Raw genomic sequence first — 19,454 nt, 5'->3', positions numbered from 1 at the left:
CTGTCTGAGCATGTGGATGTGCAGCTGAGGGTTTTACATGTTTAATTGATTTAATAATGTTGGAGCACAGGCATCTTACATGCTGGCTGTCAAGAATAAAGCCATTTATTTATTAATTTCTGAATTGGAACATGGTTTGGTTTGGGTTTTGTTTGCCACGGTGTTATCCTTACAACAGTGTTACGCACGGCTTAACTGATGTTTCTCTTGATTTTATATAAAATCAGGACAAGAGGGAATGGCCTCAAGCTCCACCAGGGGAGGTTCAGGCTGGACATCAGGAAAAATATTTTCACAGAAAGGGTGATTGGTCCCTGGCAGAGGCTGCCCAGGGAGGGGGTTGAGTCACCTTCCCTGGAGGGGTTTGAGGGACGGGAGGACGAGGTGCTGAGGGACATGGTTTAGTGATTGATGGGAACGGTTGGACTCAATGATCCAGTGGGTCTTTTCCAAGCTGCTGATTCTACGGTTCTATGGTTCTATCGTTCCAGGGCCCGAGCCCAGCCCGCCCAAACCGGCGGGACCGGCACTGCCCCGCCTGAGAGGCGGGGCGGCCGCGAGGCCCCTGCAGGCAGGGCTGTCCCGCACACGCCTGGCTGTTTCTGCGCCGCCTGCTCAGGCGATCACCGCGGACACCTTCCCGGGAGCAGCGAGGTCCTGCCGGAAGGGGTCCTTGGCGGCACTTCCGGGCCGGGCGGCGGCGCGGAGCGAACCCACCTGCGGGCGGCGGCGGAACCGGCAGCACCGCACCCGGGCCCGAGCGGACCCCACCTCCCTCCGCGGGCCGACCGGGCGGCACCATGATCACCTCGGCCGGTGAGGGAGCGGCGCGGGGCAGGGCTGCCTGCCGGCGTTTCGCTGAGTCAGGGCCGTGACTGGGTACCGCCGCGGCGCTCCGAGGCGCCGGGCCGTCGTGGGGCCTCGCCCCTGGCCGGTGGCCACCGTGCGCCCCGGCGGGAGCGGGAGGCCGTCCCGGTGCCCGGCGGGTCGTCGCAACCGGCGCTTGAGGCCTGAGCCGCGGGGGGAGCTGCCCGGTGCTCGCCCCGTCCCCGGGTGCTGCGGCCGCCTGGGCGGGCGGCAGGGGCGGCTGCGGGCCCGCCTGCCCCGGCGCCGTGTCCCCCTCTTGCCGGTCCGTTGTGAGGCCCCCGGTGCCGCTGCGAGCCGCCGGCGAATCGCGGTGTGCTGCTGCATCGCCGGCTCAAAGCGATTAACGTGTCGGAGGGGTAAAACCTGCGGCCAGCGGGGTTTGTAAGAGGTACAGGAGGGGAGTGAGGGGGCAGGGGCTGCGAGATTGAGCTGCGGAGGGGATCAGAAACGCAGCTGCCTCCCGGAGGAAGAGGCAAAGGGAGCACGTGAGGAATTAAATGCTGTTTCTGGGTCTACTGAGACCTTCACAGTATGAGGAAATACAAATGTTTTCAGGAGAACTTGAGACAAAAGTATGTGACTGGTTGGGGTTCTGTGAGAGAAACTGCACAGGACCACAGTCTGCAAGTACCTTTCTCTTTCTGAACTCTTTGCATTCTGTTTAAGTCTTATTTTAATTGAGGAGTAGGAATGCATTTCAAATGCATTTTTAAACGGTGGGAATGATGTGTTGAAGAGGAGTGAGATTGCTTTCTCCTGGTAGGTAATTAAAAATAGTAGGTATTTAATAAAAAATAAAATTCTACATTTGGAGTGGAGCCACAAAAAATGTGCAGAAGGAGCACTGTGGGATGGGCTCCCGAACCTACCTGCCCTGCACAAGAGTCACATCTGTTCTCCTTCCGTTGTGGTTACTGACTGTCTAACCTGATTTTAAAGATCCCTGGTAATGGGGGTTTGACAGCCTTGTTGGGCAAGTAACTGCCTTACTGCCAGAAAACTTCCCATCAAAACTAAGTCTTTGAAGCTCCAAATAAAACTTGGTCCTACCTCTCCTATTTGTATCTGTCACAGGGATTAGATTATTCCCTTTCTGCTGTTAGCTGCCCTGTACATGTATGAACTCTGTACCATTCTCTGATTTCTGTGGACTAGCCCATTACAGATGTCCAGTCAACCTTTGTGAGTCCTGATTGCTGCACCTCTTTCTTCTTATTACTCAGCTCTGAACCCCATGGTGCCCAGCACAGAATGCAGCTGTCTGGCTCAGGCTGGCTGGTGCCAAGCAGAGGGAAGGATTGCCTCATATCTGCCAAGAAATGCTCTCGCTTACATATCTTGGTGTGAAGTTAGGGTTCTCTGCCTCCCACTGAAGCCATGTAATGTCATTGATCATGTTTCATTCCAGTCTGCTGTACTATTCCTATTTCTTTCTGTATTTGTACGTTCAAGTTTTGATCTGTGCAGTCCATCTTTAGAACTTTATTTTCTCCCCACCCCTGAGTGTGTCAAGATCTTTTGAAAGCCCAGTTCAGCCCTCTAGTAGGCTTGCTGGCCATTCCAGTTTGACGTCTTACTTAGATTTAGAAAGGTTATCAAACTATATAACAGATGAAAGATTAAAAGGGACTGAATTATGTTGGACTTTATGCAGATCCTCTTCCAGCCTTTTCAGTTGCATCCTTGGAGTCTGACAATGAGCCATCTGTAACCATTCTTCATACTGAGCTTTAAATTTAAACCATGTTTCTGTTGCTGTTTGTACAAATGTTCCGGTAGAGTGTTAGGAGTCGTGGTAAAGCTGTAAGATTGGACATCTCTTAGCCACAAGGCCTTTTTCTTGGCGTGATGAAAGTTTGGATATTCTGTCCTGGTCTTCCTTATGCCCCTTGGGGGAAGTGGCAGTGGCATGTTAGAATGCAACCTGCAATTTAGTGACGGAGCTGGAAGTTAACCTCAGAGTCTCTGGGCTCCTGTCTAATAGGTTTTCCTTTAAGAAGGTTCATCTTTTATAAACAGTGTACCTTTCCACTTATAAGTTCTGAACTATTTTATGTTGATCATGTTTAATGCAAACTTGGATCTGATCTTTGAATTTCAATACTGAAGGTTTTAAAGCAATGTTCCAGAGACAGCCTTCTCTCCTGTTCTGTTGGATTTGAGCTAAATAATATGTTCATTTTTGAAACAAGAGTCCAAAACTGATGATGATCTTGTTTTGCAGCTGGAATTATCTCCCTTCTGGATGAAGAAGAGCCACAGCTTAAGGTAAGCTGTTACATCTGGGAGCAAATCGCAGCAAATGTATTATGTGAGACCTTATAATCAGAAATGAGTGGATTTCAGTAGGTGATGGTTGGAGAGCAAGAGGGTAGGCCCCAGATCACATCTGTCCTGAAAGCTGAAAGGAAGGGCGTAAGTAGCATGACAGATATCAGATTTCTTTATTTTGAACATGGATCAACTTGGCGCTTCACATGCACAGATCTCTAGTCACTGAAGCTCCCAACTCTCTGATGATAACAGGGCTTAGTTGCTTAAATGTGTTCCAGAGACTGCATTTTGGCTATGTAAAATTTGGAGCTGAAGAATAGCTCAAACTTTTAGCATCATTTAAGAGATGTGAAACCAAATTATCACAGTTACAATTTTTGCTTGGAAAAAAAAAATCATCACAACAGTAGTAAGAGAAGAAAACAGCAACTTTACAGTTTTGTAATGAATCCATAGGACAAGTCCAAACACCCAAGGTGTTGGTGTATTGGTGGTGCTTGCTAGTTACTCGAACAGTTAACGTGGCCTCTTTTAGGAAGGAGAGTACATCTTGTAATATTGGTAATCCCCTAAATATTGTACTTGGAAACAAGCAGAGTGGCGAAAGATCTGCATTAGATAGATCTGCTCTGAAGTTTGGATATTGTTCATCTGTTGAAGTACTGTGGCTGGCATAGACCACAGCCAGAGTTCTGTGTGCTGCACAAGAGTTGCCACAGAGACTTTGAAAACTTTGTATTTGAAGGAATGTCACCTATTGGTCATTTTAGCCGGTCATTCATCATGGAGAGGCCATGGCAAGGAACATCAGGGTTGTCTCAATTGTTAAATGAACAGCTCTTTATTTGCAAAGGACTTGAAAAGATTAGTGAATGCTTGCAAAGATGTTTTTAAGTAGGATTTGCTGTTGAAACGGTTCAGTGTTTATGATATCAATCTTAGGTGGTACTTCATTTTTACTGGGCAAGGGTAATAAGTGCATTTTTTTTAATGTGATACAACTTTTTTTTTGGCAGGAGTTTGCTCTTCACAAGTTGAATGCTGTTGTCAATGACTTCTGGGCAGAAATCTCTGAGTCAGTGGACAAAATGTAAGAGAAGACACTTACTACTTCAGGGTGTGCTGCTTAAAAAGAACATGAAGCAAAGTGGATGTAGTTCTGTTTGCTTGATAATGGCTAGTATAACACCTAGATCTGTATTTTCCAGAAGGCACTGATATAAGTGGTTATGGGGTTGGAGCTGTAGTTCCAAAGGTGCAAGTTCTATCAAGGTGTCATGTGGCCTTAAGGAGAACTGGACACACAGAGCTGAAGCTCCTCTCTCCCTTCTTTGCAGTGAAGTTCTCTATGAAGATGAGGGCTTTCGGAGCCGGCAGTTTGCTGCCTTAGTTGCTTCTAAAGTTTTTTACCACCTGGGAGCTTTTGAGGAATCGCTGAACTATGCCCTGGGAGCCGGCGACCTCTTCAATGTCAACGACAACTCGGAATATGTGGAGACGATCATTGGTAAGCAACTGTTGCTGCAAAAGAAAGGCTTTGTCAAAACTATTCTAACTTTGAGATTTTACTAGATTTAGCTGTGTTTCTCTGTATTTATCTTCATCTCCTCGTATTCATTTAAACCAATGCTACAGCTGTTTTTGCCCAGTTTATTTTTGCTTCATTTCACCTGCTTTGGGATTCTGTAAGAGAACTGACATAGGGGTTCTGGTAATTTTTTTCTATTCTTAACTGTTATTCCGTTATGAGTTCATAATACTGACATTGCTTTGGTTGTTTTTTGTCCCTTCTCTCATTTATGTGGTGTTGTTATTGCTGATGTCAGCATAAGTTTGGAAATAATTGGCCGATAAGTGTAGCTGCACACCTGAGATTTACTCTTTTTTATTTTTTATGCACCCATAGCAAGACAGCAAGTCAGACATTGGATGTATAATTTCAGTGTCTTGTCTGCTGGTATCACTTGCTCTATATGGGGTTTGATGCACCAGGGCTGGCTTTCGGTCTGCCGAGCTAGAGCTTACAGTGGAGCTAGGAAGTCTACTGCTGTTTCTTTCTTTATTTAAAATATTATACCACTTAAAGATCATGTTCTTGCTTCCATGTTGAAAATATCTACTTGGTTTCAGCACCAAAATCAGAGTTTGTTAGGAGATAGTACCAAGTTATCTTCTGCTACTGTCTGTGTATGATTGCACAGATCGTTCTTGTGTCTCACCTTTGTGTGGTTTTCCATATGCTGTGTTTACTCGTAAAATGTGTGTATGCACGTACTGGTCTTGTCATCTGTATAAAAGCTGCTAACATCTCAAAAGCCGACTTCCCCTCCACCCTCTATTTCTTCAATATCTTTTCAGCAAAATGTATCGACCACTATACCAAGCAGTGTGTGGAGAATGCGGAGCTGCCAGAAGGGGAGAAGAAACCTGTTGATGAGAGGCTAGAAGGGATAGTGAACAAAATGTTCCAGCGGTGCTTGGATGACCACAAGTACAAGCAGGCTATTGGCATTGCTCTAGAGACACGGAGGCTGGATGTCTTTGAGAAAACCATCCTCGAATCGGTACGTGCATGAGCCAGGAGGTGCGTGTAGCTAGTGTCTTCCAGGTATGGATCTAGAAGTAAAGTGCAAGATCCTTGTTGCTATGGAACTTGCTCTGTTTTTTATGAGTAGAAAAAAAGATGAAACTTGGCTGTGTTCAGCATGTTGGTGGAAGGCAGAGCTGCTCAGGGCCATCAAGTGTGTAGAGAAATCCCTGCCTTTAAGAAATCCCTGAGCTGTAAGTTGCTGGGAGATATTCCCAGGAAGCTTGGCGATGTGCCCTCTTCTTAAGGTATTCCCTGTCAGCTACTAGCAACGATACAGTCCTGGACTAGGCAGACCTTACGTTATGCCAGATCTAAGAACAACATTCTTATTTTGTTGTGCCTGTCATCTGCTGTAATTCACAGTGGGAAGTGGTTCTTAGGGCTGGATAAGTCATTTATTTATGGCAGGCAAAACAATAAAAAAAATCAAGTAGCTGGGTAAGCTGCTTTAATTTTCAGTAAGTGTCTGTGTGCAGTCTTAGCCTGCCCTGACAGCAAGGTAGCGTGGCCTGGCTTAAACATCTTTTGCGAACAGTTTAAGGTAGGTCTAGGTCATGTTGTTTAGTAATGGCAGTGAGAGAAGCGTGCCTGTGTAACCTTGTTATGCTGCATTGTTGCGATCGTATGCCAGACACATGGTTTAAATTCTTTAAATGTTACCACTTCTCAGTTTACAGCTTTCTCATGTTTTTGCATGTCTCCCATTTCTGTATATGGGAATGGTAAGACAATCTTGCTTTCTCTGTTTTGTTTGCCGTTCTGTGTATTTATTAACTTAATTGCCCATTATAAATCCCTCATTTCAAATTACCTTTCTAGAGTCTAGTAACTCAATCAGGTCCTCTGTCTAACAAGAAATAGGCGTGTTGGGGATATTTTCTTGGTGCGTGGTTTGTTTTGCTGACATTTTATGTTAGTGCAGTGAATTCCACTGCATTTGAGAATGATTATTCAAACAAGAAAGGTGAAGAAAGGCAAATAGGTATTGAACTTCTAAATGAATCTTTTTGCATGTTTTAACTACTGAATTAGTCATTGGTCCTGTACGTTTTTGGTAGTATTTTCTTCTTTAAACTGCAATAAACCTGCATATAAGCTTTTCTGAAATGGGAAAGGAAACAGTGAAGGTTTATATGTACATGTCTTTTGCTCTGCTTTTTATAACTGAAAGTGAAAGTCGTGTTATTTTGATTTCTAAATCCTGCTTGTCAGTCCAAACCTAGTCTTGATATCCCTGAATTTTATTTCAGAACGATGTTCCTGGGATGCTAGCCTACAGCTTGAAGCTCTGTATGTCTTTGATGCAGAATAAACAGTTCCGTAATAAAGTCTTAAGGGTTCTAGTTAAAATCTACATGAATCTGGAGAAACCAGACTTCATCAACGTGTGCCAGGTAAACTTTTCAGAGTGATGTTTAAAGATCAATCAAAAGTTGTTTTTCTTTAGATTTATTTGACTTGACATCTACGTGATTTTTGGTTTTTATTCAGTTCAATGGAGTATCCTTCCCTGGTTGTGTGCTTTAAATAAGCATCACAGTGTGATCAGCTTGAAAAACAGATGCACATTTGCTCAGTTTATAGAGAAAGAAACATGTTCAAAGGCAGTTTGGGGATGTAGACAACACTGACAGAATATTTCAAGCCTGTGAGGGAGTATCAAATGGTAGGTTCACCCCTTGGAATTTTATTTGTTCCTCAAAAGAAAGTTTACAGTGCTTTGGGTTTTGGTAAGGCGTTGTCTGAAGGTGATTGGACAACCAGTTATGAAGTTTCACAGATGTTCACAGGCCTTTACCCATCTTGGTGTGCTGTGTACATGTGATTCAAGAGTGTTATGCCTGTTCCGTTTTAGCTGAGACATCCCTACAAAATGGTTGATGCTTTTTTAATGTGCTTTTGAAATTACTGTGTTTAGTAGGACAATGTTGTCAGCTTCCAAAGATAAAGCTGCAGAAATAGGAAGGTTTGAATGTTGTTTCTCTGATTTGTAATGCTTGATCTCATTTTTAAACAGACCTATGAAAACTCCTGAAACATTAATATTAATTAATATTAAGAGAATTTTTCTTATTTTAAAGGGGTGTTCTGTGGAAGCAGCAGATAAGGGAGGGGAGAGAATGGAGCGTGGCCTTAGATAGTGTTGGTTTTTGTTTCTGAAGTATATAATGTCTTCTCCTGACTTTATTTCTGTTCTTCTGTTCCTCCTGCTCAGTGCCTGATATTCCTGGATGACCCACAGGCTGTGAGTGACATCTTGGAAAAACTGGTGAAGGAAGATAACCTTCTCATGGCCTACCAAATTTGCTTTGATCTGTATGAAAGTGCTAGCCAGCAGTTCTTGTCTTCTGTGATCCAGAACCTCCGCACGGTTGGCACTCCCATTGCCTCTGTGCCTGGATCCACCAACACCGGCACCGTCCCTGGATCGGAGAAAGACAGGTGAGGAGATAGGCATGAGAAAATGCTTGATTGTTTGATTACAGACCTGCTCTAATAGACCCTCCTCTTCTGTGCATGGATGCTCATTTCAAGCAGCTGAGTTGCTCCCCTTCATTTAAGTCTGTGTTACAGACAAGTTGTGCTATTTTCTCAGGGCAAAATTGGGTATTACCAGAATCCACTGGTGTTTGGAAGAATGCATTTGCGTTGTGGTTGAGGTAAGCATGGAGAAGTTCCTGTGGCTCAGCTAGTGAGCAGTGGTTCATTAAGCCACAGTGAACTGCTTGGGAATGCTCTGATGTTGCTGAGTTCAGGCAAAAAAATCTCATCGCAGCTCTGTGCAAGTTTGGTTCCGCGTCACAGCTTGCGGTCTGCTACCCACTTGTAGGGGAATTGAGCTCACTGGGGTGATACTATAGTGTTGTAAACCCTTTTGTACTTGCAGTTAAAAAGAGCTTAGTTCAAATCTAGTCTGAATTCCATTAAAGCCTTCATGTTTAAAACTTGGTCAGGGGTCATGATCACTTGATCTGAGCTGCAGAAAGCTGCTGTTAAGAAAAACAATGCTGCCTCTATGGCTGCTGCCCAGTTCAGGGGCAGTGTGGAAGAAGTTTTGTGTTCCATCTGCTCTTTAATCACTAGAGTGGTCATATCTGAACACAGCCCGATCCTTGCACTGTCTTTGATAGCACATGGTGGAGAATGCTGCCTCAATCGGGGCTGGTTAAACACTAGGGCTTGTGCAGGTGAGAGGACTTGGTCTAAATGCTGTCGAATCAGTTATATGGGCAGAGCAAACACTCATCTCTTCCAGTGAAAAAAAAGGGAAGTCACAAAATAATCTATTACTCTGATTGTGAAGCAGTAGGACAAGGTGCTAAAACCAGCTTAATATGTTTCATTTCCATTTCAACACTCTAGCATCCATCATAATAGCGATGAGTTCAAGGTTTGTGGGTGAGTCTATAATTATCCTCGCTGCCTGGTTTGTTGACCTTGTTTTCTCACTTGTCTCTGCCTGTTTATTCCCTACAAGCATCTCTGTTTTTGTTGTCCTTTCAGATGGAATGAGAGGGTAAGGTTTGCAGGCCCTTTGCCTTCAAGTACCCTGAAAATTGTGTGTGGGAGGAGTTTACTTCTCAGCAGTGGTCTCCAGATAGTTAGCCCTTGTCCCGTTTCCAGGCATGATCTCCAAATCCCAGGCTACTCCTTCAGGACTGTGTTCAGCCATAATTGCCATGCTTGACTAGTTACAAACGATAAACTGGGTTGCATTTTTCATTTTTATTTTATTTCAGCGATGCTATGGAAGGAGAAGAGAAACCAGGAAGCACTTGTGCAGGGAAATCTGCAGAAATTGTGAGTGCTGTTTCCAAAATATGCCTTGCTTAGTTTTTCTTATGTGTTCTCTTTGAATCTCTGGGGTTGATAAATTGATTTGGCCAACGAAAAATGGAATTCCACTTGGAGATGAGGTGACAGATGATCTCTGAGGACCAAATGACAGCCTGAAAGTCAAGCAGTTCGGATACTGAATACTGGGGGAGAATAGTGTGTAGATTTTGGTAGGATTACTGAGCCCCCAAAAAAAGGTAACAGAATGGTCTGGCTTATGTGTTTGCTTTTTGTTGATATTGGAATAATTAACTCCTTCCGTAAGAAAGGGCCTGAGATTTGACTGCTGCTGAGAAACTTAGCCAACTGATTAGCTTGATGCATTTTCTTTTTTTCTTTCTCCTGAAATCCAGCTGTAGTTCTGTCTGGATAGAACTGAAGTTGTTCTGCAGGACTGGCAGGAGGGGATGCCGATGTAATGTGATTTCTTTTCTGTGAAGGAGAGGAAGGTGTTTCCTCTGGCTTGCACAGTGGCTGTGTTGGTGGTACAGCTGATGAGAATGCTTTTGTTTACTTTTTTCTCCTAAATACTGGAGAAAATGAGTTCACTTCTAACACACATGTTCAGTTGCATTTCAGCATATAGACTAGCTAGTGCTAGAGAAAATGAAGTGCTGCTAGAGAGGAAAGTAAAGCCTAAGCAAGTTCTTCTTTTTTTTTTTTTTTCTTTTTCACTACGATGCATGTTTGCAAACTAGACCTGAGAATCACGGAATCACTGGGGTTGGAAGGGACCTCTGGAGCTCATCCAGTAACCTGCTAAAACAGGTTTGCCTACAGCAGGTTGCACAGTGACATGTCCAGGCGGATTTTGAATATCCCCAGAGAAGGAGATTCCACAGTCTCTCTGGGCAGCCTGTTCCAGTGCTCTGTCACCCTCACAGTAAAGAAATTTTTCCTCATGTTCAGGTGGAACTTCCTGTGTTGGAGTTTGTGGCTGTTGCCCCTTGTTCTGTCACAGGGCACTGCTGGGACGAGTCTGGCCCCATCCTCTTGACACCTGCCCTTTAGATATTGATAAAATCCCCTCTCAGTCTTCTCTGCTCCAGGCTAAACAGACCCAGGTCTCTCAGCCTTTCTTTGTAAGAGAGATGCTCCAGTCCCCTCATTGTTTTTGTGACCTGCTGGACTCTCTCGAGTAGTTCTTTCTCTTTTTTGGATTGGGCAGCCCAGTACTGGACACTATACTCCAGATATGGCCTCGCTAGGGCAGAGTAGAGGGGCAGGATAATCTCCCTCAGCTGCTGGCTGCACTCTTCTTAATGCACCCCAGGACACCATTGGCTGCCTTAGCCCTGAGGGCACATTGCTGGCTCCTGGTCACCTTGTGTTCACGAGGACTCTCAGATGCTTCTTTGCAGAGCTGCTTTCCAGCACGTCAGCCCCTAACCTGTACTGGTGCGTGGGGTTATTCCTCCCCTGGTGAATCTCTTGAGAGATTCTGGCGTATCACTTAATAAAGGGCAAACAGAAGCGTTTTCTTGAATTTATATTCCACAAGGAGAGCAAAAGGGATCACCTGTCTTCTCCACCAAGGAATCTATAAACAGTGCTTTTGTGCAGGAAAGGTGTGTTGAATTAGTTTCTGCTGCACTGGCATGCTGACTGCTCCAAGGGACAAGTCCATAAAAACGATAGCTAAAAATATTTTTGAGCTTCATCTTCCACAATTCAGAAAGCTGACTACAAAGAAATAATTGAGGGGATTAGTTTAAGTGCTGAACTACTCATGATTGACTGCTGTATGACCAGCTAACAATGTCAGTACAAAGAGCTGCAGTGTACTTTTCACCCTTTCAGAAGGGACTTCTTTTAGAACTTAATCTGTGGAAACTGTTCCACTGTAAGGAAGAAGGTGGCTTTCTCAAAGAGCTCTGGAAGATGAATGCATTAGAGATTCCTAGTGCTTCTGGCCATTGTTCTGAATAAAGCCTGTAGCTCACAAGAATGATGCTGCAACTCAGCAGGGTCATGCAAAGTGCTGTGGCTTTGTGGTCCCCTTCATTAAAACTTCCACAGAGATACAGGTTCACAAAACTGGTTATTTCTTGCAAGAGACTCATTACTTCTGTAAGGTCAAATGGCAGGTTGTACAGTATCCTATCAAGTCACTCATATCCTTTTGCTGTCTGTGAAAGAATACAAAAAATACAAGAATAAAGAAGAGTCTTTTCTTCTACCTGCACTGTTGCCCACGAAGGGACTTTATCTGGGAGGTTGGGCTGTGCAGCAAGGGCAGACACAATGTCCTTTTAGTTCTAAACTGTGACAGATTTTGGAGTATGGTGGTGAGAAAGTACCAGGATGACTTCTCATGAATAATATTTTAACAGAGCTGTAGTTGGATTCTCATGCTTTTTTTTTGGTTTGTTTTTGCTTGTATGTGAAGAACCCAGAGCCTAAAGACCAGATCTCAAAAATGATTAAGATTTTAAGTGGGGAAATGGCCATTGAATTACATCTCCAGTTTTTAATACGAAACAACAATACGGACCTCATGATCCTCAAAAACACAAAGGTAAGAGACTTTGTTAGATATGGTTGTCTTGGCTTTATCTGATTCATAGTGTGTTTTTTTTGACCATGTTGCTATTATTTTACAACGTCTTATGTTTTATCATGACCTCCCTTGGTTTTGAGGATGCAGATCTGTGTTTTAGTCATGATAAATTAACATTTAAAACTTGATCCTGTGAGGCTGAAGAAGAGCTGATCACACCCAAAGAAGGACGTGCTATCAGATTCTTTCAGTTTACAGCTAGGATGACTTAATGACAGGTTGCTGTTAGCATGATGATTTTTTTTTTTTCCCCCTATGATTGGTTATAGAAACTAATTATTTTCTCTCCTCTTTTCCTGATGGATTTGGTTTCCGACTGGTCAGTAAGATGAATGAACTCATCCTCCAGCTCCATGGCTGATCCATTGCAAATGCTGCTGGTTGGGGAGGGAGGGAGTCAGCTAGGACTGTAGGTTACAGTATCTTGGTTGAGGTGTCATGTGAGACCATGCCATCAGCTTGGCTAAAGAAATCCTGATGTGTGCTCAGAGACTGGTTTTCCATATTGAAGATAAAACTCTTAAGGTGACGTAGGCAGTGCTAGTGAATTGAGTAACTGGTTTTGTTTTGGAAGGTGTTATTCAAGGTTGGGCAAATGAAAACTTATGGACAAATAGATTTTCTTAAGTGAAAGGATCATTAGAAATCATAGAAGAAGTTTTCTATATGTGAAATGAGATGCACATCATCAGGAAAAAAGGTAGTGGGTGCTTGTCAGTGGGTTCACCTGTTTCATGAGGCAGTTCAGATGTGCTGGAAAAACTTTTCCCCTCTGCTGGTTAAATGCTTGAGAGTGATCCTGAGTCGTATTCCAGAGAAGGCTTGAAAATGTTGGGAAGAAGCACTTTGCAGTGCTCAGTTTTGGGAACCAGAAGGGCAGGTTCTCTGGTTAAGCTGCAGTTGAACTCACGGAAAGGATTGGTTTGCACTGGAAAGATGGGTTGAGAATATGTTAGAATATATTAATGATCTGTTAACTTTGATTAAAGGGAAGTTGCAGGTTAAATTGAGCATAATTGCAATCAGTTTTTCTAGTGTACTGGCAAGCATGTTAAGTGACCTATGGTGTATCTTGTGCTGACTGGTGATACTGATTGTTTTTGTTCTTTCAGGATGCAGTGCGGAATTCCGTGTGTCATACAGCAACGGTTATAGCAAATTCCTTTATGCATTGTGGTACAACCAGTGACCAGTTCCTTAGGTAAATCTATGGCAAGGAAGCTCCAATGTCATTTAGAGGTGTTTGAACAATGTTGTTGCCTTGATTAGCTTGATACTTGAAAAAGGGTGGCTGCAGAAGGTAGATGGCTTTAAGGAGAAGAATAAAAGGGTCTGAAAAATTATGTGGAGGCAGAGGGGAGCTCAAATTGTTTATTTTTCGTCTGTCCTTACAAACTGGATTTATTTGTGTGCTAACCACATGAGCAGTTCGGAGGCTGGAGATATAGAATTTCTGTTCCCTTTGTTTACTGCTTGGAGAATTTCTGAGATGATGCATCTTTTTTGGTAGACACTGACAGTGCTGATGAATGACTCTTGGAAGGGAAATGTCAGGGCTGCCCTACCAGGGACTTGAGGAAAGCTCCAGAAACTGCTAGAATTTCTTCCAGGGAGTTGATGGGCTGCTTATTGAGCAGTTCTCTGTCTTTCACTCAGTTCACCAGTATCTATAAGCTTGACTACAACCAGCCAAAAGTCACGGCTGATAAAGAGGGCACGGGTATAACGTGGAAATTTGATTAGCCTTCTTGCTTTCTGGACCTGCTTTCATATTTGAAAGCAGTCTTTAGCACTGTGAAACCCTGCTTGCAGGATAAGGAACGGACTGTATGAAAAACTTTGTATAACCTTTTTCTTTTCGTCTTCCAGAGACAATTTGGAGTGGCTGGCCAGGGCCACTAACTGGGCTAAGTTTACTGCTACTGCAAGCTTGGGTGTTATACACAAGGTACCATTGCATTCATTTCCCACCGTTCAATATAAATACTTGACTTGTGAAACTGGAAACATTGAAGTGGGGATTCTGAATGATGCCTGCGCTGTAGTTAACCTAGTTTATTTCAAAGCACATCTGTAACAGTTTGTGTCTTTGTACTAAAGAAAAGCTGTGCTTTATCCAGTCTGTCTTGTCTCATATCCTGTGTAGTTTATGACATGTTTTCCTGAGTGTCAGTATGGCTAAAAGAGAGAATGCTTTTTGTAGCTCTTTGAGCTGAACAGAGTCAATGCTACGTAGCTATTAAAACTGCAGGTGTATATTTCTTTAGTGGATTTGGGACAGTACCAAAGCCCTTACTGTAGGAAGTTTCAGTAAGTTTGAATGGTGACCTAAGCAGTGGTTGTTTTCTTCAAATTCATTCAGAGAGGGATATATTTAAAGCTGGTTTGAAATGACAAGAAGTCTTTGTAATAGTTTTGTGTGTGTCAGCCCTCATTAAAATGCTTCAGTGAATGCCTGAATAACTTCAGGCCAAATCTGTCCTGGTTTAGATCAATGACCAGTTGATTGATGAGTACTCATGTACTGTGCTTAATAAAACCTCAGTACAGAAGAATTCTTTGCTGTTTGTACAGCACTGAAAGGCTGATTTTTGTTGAGAAAGTAGTGGCAATAATGCGTTTTCTCCTGACTTGTTTAAATATTATTGTGAAGTGTTTGCATCCACTGCTTTTTCACCTTTCACTTCCCACTGTCTTCCCTCCTCGCTGGACGCTGTACATACAGGGGCATGAGAAAGAAGCATTGCAGCTAATGGCAACGTACTTACCCAAGGACACTTCTCCAGGGTCGGCCTACCAGGAAGGCGGAGGTCTCTATGCCTTGGGTCTCATTCATGCTAACCACGGTGGAGACATCATTGACTACTTGCTGAATCAGCTGAAGAATGCCAGTAATGATGTATGTACCGGATTCAGGCACAAACCTTTGTTTTGTTGGGAATTATCAGAGGGCTGCCAGCTGGTTTATCAGTGGGGGTTAGAGGTAACCTAGACTGTGACAGTTATAATCATAGAATGACCAGGTTGGAAAAGACGCATCGGATCATCGAGTCCAACCATTCCCATCAATCACTAAATCATGTCCCTCAGCACCTCGTCCACCCGTCCCTTAAACCCCTCCAGGGAAGGTGACTCAACCACCTCCCCGGGCAGCCTGTTTGAGTGCCCAATGACCCTTTCCGTGAAAATTTTTTTCCTAATGTTCAGCCTAAACCTCCCCTGACATTATGCTTACACCTCCTGTAGGTCTTAAATATAAAGTTTGGTTTTAACAACCTATTGCGCAAGGTTTACGTAGAATTTTTAGGAAATTCTTACATATTTGGCAGTGAATCTAGCTTCATTTTTCTTACTATGTACACCTGCTTTGCTTTTGCTAGGACACTTGCAGTATTCAGGCACTGTTGTTGTTTATGGTTTAGCTGTCAAAGAAGTAAGCCACAAAATACTTCTGCAGCCCTGTGGGTTTGATGCATCTTATTCAGAAAGAAGGGATTTACTTCAGCACTTACTGTTTGTAGACATCTCTGAGAAGTCTCCTTTTAAGTTAGGGATGGATTAGTATTTTCCCAGCACATTCCCTTCTTCTCTTTGAGAGGTTTCAGACGGCTTCTTTAAAAACGCTGTGAATGGATCTCACTCATCTTATTGCAAATGTGTCGCCTTTCCTGTATCTGTTGTTAGAACAAAAGAGGATGTAGTTTGTTTAAATGCCTACTGATTGACCTTTCTATTTGAAAGTATTCCTAAGCATCAATTTTTACACATGACACAGATTTATGGTACTATATAAATCATTCAGAGGGGAAAAAGACCATAAAGACACTAGAAATTCTCTTGTGCTATGAGAAAAGCTTCCAATATTTGTTGTCTATGGGCTTTTGAACTGTCATTCTTATTCCTTTTTCTGCCTCTTTCATCAGTTACTGCCCAAGACAGTGAAAGTGGAATTTCTGACAGGTCAAGTGATCGTTATGGGTGGTTTGGGGCTAATGATTTGCTGCTTTATATAGATGGTAAGATGTTTATTTCAGCTGAAGACGTACTGTTCCCTGTTTTATGATGACTGAACTTGCATATGCTTCTCTAGATTGTGCGACATGGTGGCAGCTTGGGTTTGGGCCTGGCTGCCATGGGGACAGCACGTCAGGATGTGTACGATTTGCTGAAAACAAATCTATACCAGGATGATGCAGTGACAGGTAAATGTTGTACTTCCAAAGCAAATAACCATCTGAGGCCTTATCAGGCATCTAGGTTTTTTTGATGGGGTTTTTTTTTCATGTTTCTTGTTAATATAGGTCGCTTCTAGATTGCCTTAGCTGTGTTTTATTTACTGACCTTTTCCCAGTCAGCACGGTTCTCTAGTTATGTGACACTAATGTTCAGAGGTCCTGTCAGGACCGGTCTGTGGCACCATGCTGAATATTGGTGAGACATGCTAGGTCTATAAACAGTCTATTTTTCTCTGTTCTTTCCATTGTCGTGTGCATTTTATTTAGTCTGATTGATCTCCAGAGCCATGTGCCCTTTTTGGCTGAGAGATGGGTTTGGAGAAGCTTGTCAGGGCTACTGCTGTATTGACAGGGGTTACGGGAAAATTGTCTCAGAAGCTCTTGACCCCAAGAAGAGAAAATTGAATTTGATAGAGAAGCAATAAGTTAAGTTGTGGCTGGTTAGGTTATCATAAGCACTGCTGACCGTGAATAATGAGCTGGGCATGGTGTTGTCCAGAAGCGATCTGTTGGCCTACATCTTGCACGATTCTCTAGATATCATATTTACTGCTTCTAGGGAGGGAGTTTGCTTAATCGTTTTGCTTTTCTATGCTGTGCAGGTGAGGCAGCTGGCCTGGCACTGGGATTGGTTATGTTGGGATCTAAAAATGCTCAGGCTATTGAGGACATGGTTGGCTATGCACAGGAAACCCAGCATGAAAAGATTTTGCGAGGCCTTGCAGTTGGAATTGCTCTGGTCATGTATGGGAGGATGGAGGAGGCAGATGCTCTCATTGAGAGTCTCTGCAGAGATAAGGTAAGTCTAGCTGTGACTTAATCCCTGACCCTTTTGTTACACGGATGACATTCCTGTTCTTTTGTGAAATCTCCAACTATGGTGGGATGGCTGTTTCGAACCAGAGAAGTTCTTACGTAGGTCTGAAGTGGGGCAGTTTCACAGATTGCTTCGCTCTGATCAAAAGTATAAGAAAAATGGTGCTCAGTTGTGTACTGCTTTAGTTAGCTTCATATTCAGTCTCCATAGTCTTGTGACCGGCAAGGAGCAGAACCAGGTGTAATGGGTAAGACAGATAAGGCTTGCTGTATGTGGGTCATTCTCAAGGATCTAGCAGCAGTCAATGGTCAGTAGCAGATAGTGAATAAGAAGCAGAATGACACAACTGCCAGATACTGTCTTTGGCAGCCTGTTGCATAGCAGCTTTCTTTCCCCCTGAAATTGGTACTGACGACGCAGCTTTGTTGATTATCCTGTTACTCATCCCTAATAAATGATTAAGCAGTGAGGCTACCTGTTTGCAGATTCCAAGCCTGGAACAGATTCAAAGTCAGAATTACCAAGTCCCTGTTTAGATGGATGTTAAATATTGATGCTTTCTTTTCCAGGATCCGATTCTCCGTCGTTCTGGCATGTACACTGTTGCTATGGCATACTGTGGCTCAGGGAACAACAAGGCTATCAGACGCCTACTGCATGTGGCTGTAAGTACTGTGGGCTTAGGAGCACGTATCAAGACATTTGTGTTGGTAAGCACATTGCTTTGACAGGCTTTGTGTCCACAGTGTTAATGTTCTGCCCCAAATCAGAGACTGTGAAGTGGTGAAAGCCTTTCTAGGTACTGTGAATGTTAATAACAGGGTGCTGTGACATTAGGATAAGTGGACTTTCAGCAAGAGAATATTCAACCTAGTATCACAAAAAAAGAAACCGGTTAAAGTAAAACATGCTCCTGAAGTAGTTGGTAGTGGATTTGCAGTGAGTGTTCTGTGTAACAATCTGGGGAAAAATAACTAGAGCTGTGAAAGATGAGGTCTGTGCTCTTTTCAGCTTTCACTCGGTGTATGAACGAGGGTGAGGTTGTTTCAGCTACGGCTGAATGAGACTGTTAACTCTGTAATCCTTGATTAACTTGTGTGCCTGACACCTGGCCTGAAATGTTGTGGAGTTCTCGAGTGTTTTAACCATATTCTCAATGTCCTGTTTTCCCTTTTGTAGGTGAGTGATGTGAATGATGACGTGAGGCGGGCAGCTGTTGAGTCACTTGGTTTCATTCTGTTCAGGTACTGTGTCTTCCTTGGTCAGTTCTACAGCCTTTAATTGGACGTCTGTTACATTTTCAGGAAATGTGTATGCTATTGCTTTCACAAAATGACTCAATTTCTAACTGAGTGGAGATTGAAAAGTCAAGAAATTGAGAGAGAATAGAACTTGGCTCAGAATTAGAAGCCTTTCCTAATGTTCAGGAGATGCTTAATGAGCCTTTCTGTAGGTTTCCAGACTTATGGCTTAATTGTCTGAATAGAGTTAGACAAAGTTGACAAATAGAATGAAAAATTAATATTTGTAGGATTGAGAGTCAATTAAAAATTAAATATATGGTGCTTGTGCTAGGCCTCTTAAAGGCAGCTGTACTCAGACAAATATGTCTGCCTAATTGCTATCTAAAACATTCCTGGAGGTTATGACTTCGGTAACAAGGACCTGAAGTAGGATGTTGGAATAGTGTGTTTTGTTTTTTAAGTATCTGCTGTTAAATCCTGACAGGTTATTTGGCTTATGTTTTGGTAACATAAGGCTGTCCTCTAACAGTCATGTTTGGTTTGGTTCTGTAAAGTGAAATCTGTTGCTGAACTGGTATTCTGTAGCGCTCTGTTGTTCCTTAGTCAAGAGGTGCTTGGGCTTTTGGGTTTTTTAATTAGAATGGGGAATTAGAAGGCTCCCCAAGGACTACGCTTGCATCTATTAAAACAGTAACCTGTGTAATCCAAGCACTGAGTCAAGCCGCAGCCTTTCAGTGCGTCTGAAAGGAGGTAGTGCATGCTTGGGTTCAGGACTGTAATATAAAAATCTTTGTTTGCATGTTCTTTGGATTAGGGGCAGTCTGTAGATTCATCCCAAAAAGCAGGGTAAGTAGTACTTAAAGCTGGCGTTAAAAAATTGAGTTACTGATATGACCGGTCAGTTTGTTGTTAACCAAGGTGTCCCTCATGTAGAAATTACTCTGTTCCATTCTGTAGCATATTCTGACTTCAATTAAAGACAGTTTACAAACAGAACTAATTCTCTCTGTAGGCAGCAGATGTCTCCCAA

The 19,454-nt window shown here is 43.2% G+C and overlaps 1 protein-coding gene across 1 annotated transcript in view; it reads left to right on the top strand.

Moving 5' to 3' along the window:
- Positions 1-663: 663 nt before the first annotated feature.
- The window catches only part of PSMD1 (proteasome 26S subunit, non-ATPase 1), a 74,828-nt gene continuing 56,037 nt past the window's right edge, over positions 664-19,454 (top strand). Inside the window, exons 1-16 of the mRNA XM_069865117.1 lie at positions 664-816; positions 3,092-3,135; positions 4,158-4,231; positions 4,479-4,648; positions 5,500-5,705; positions 6,982-7,125; positions 7,947-8,173; positions 9,472-9,532; positions 11,958-12,086; positions 13,241-13,329; positions 13,998-14,076; positions 14,854-15,027; positions 16,219-16,330; positions 16,966-17,162; positions 17,750-17,845; positions 18,360-18,424. Coding sequence (XP_069721218.1) covers positions 801-816; positions 3,092-3,135; positions 4,158-4,231; positions 4,479-4,648; positions 5,500-5,705; positions 6,982-7,125; positions 7,947-8,173; positions 9,472-9,532; positions 11,958-12,086; positions 13,241-13,329; positions 13,998-14,076; positions 14,854-15,027; positions 16,219-16,330; positions 16,966-17,162; positions 17,750-17,845; positions 18,360-18,424 — 1,883 coding nt within the window. The 5' untranslated portion in view covers positions 664-800. The remainder of the gene's footprint in view (positions 817-3,091; positions 3,136-4,157; positions 4,232-4,478; positions 4,649-5,499; positions 5,706-6,981; positions 7,126-7,946; positions 8,174-9,471; positions 9,533-11,957; positions 12,087-13,240; positions 13,330-13,997; positions 14,077-14,853; positions 15,028-16,218; positions 16,331-16,965; positions 17,163-17,749; positions 17,846-18,359; positions 18,425-19,454) is intronic.

This window comes from Phaenicophaeus curvirostris, chromosome 10 (assembly GCF_032191515.1).
Source record: "Phaenicophaeus curvirostris isolate KB17595 chromosome 10, BPBGC_Pcur_1.0, whole genome shotgun sequence".
Lineage (NCBI taxonomy): Eukaryota > Metazoa > Chordata > Aves > Cuculiformes > Cuculidae > Phaenicophaeus > Phaenicophaeus curvirostris.
Note: the sequence above shows the minus strand (reverse complement) of the source record. Positions and strands in the feature narration are given on the sequence as shown.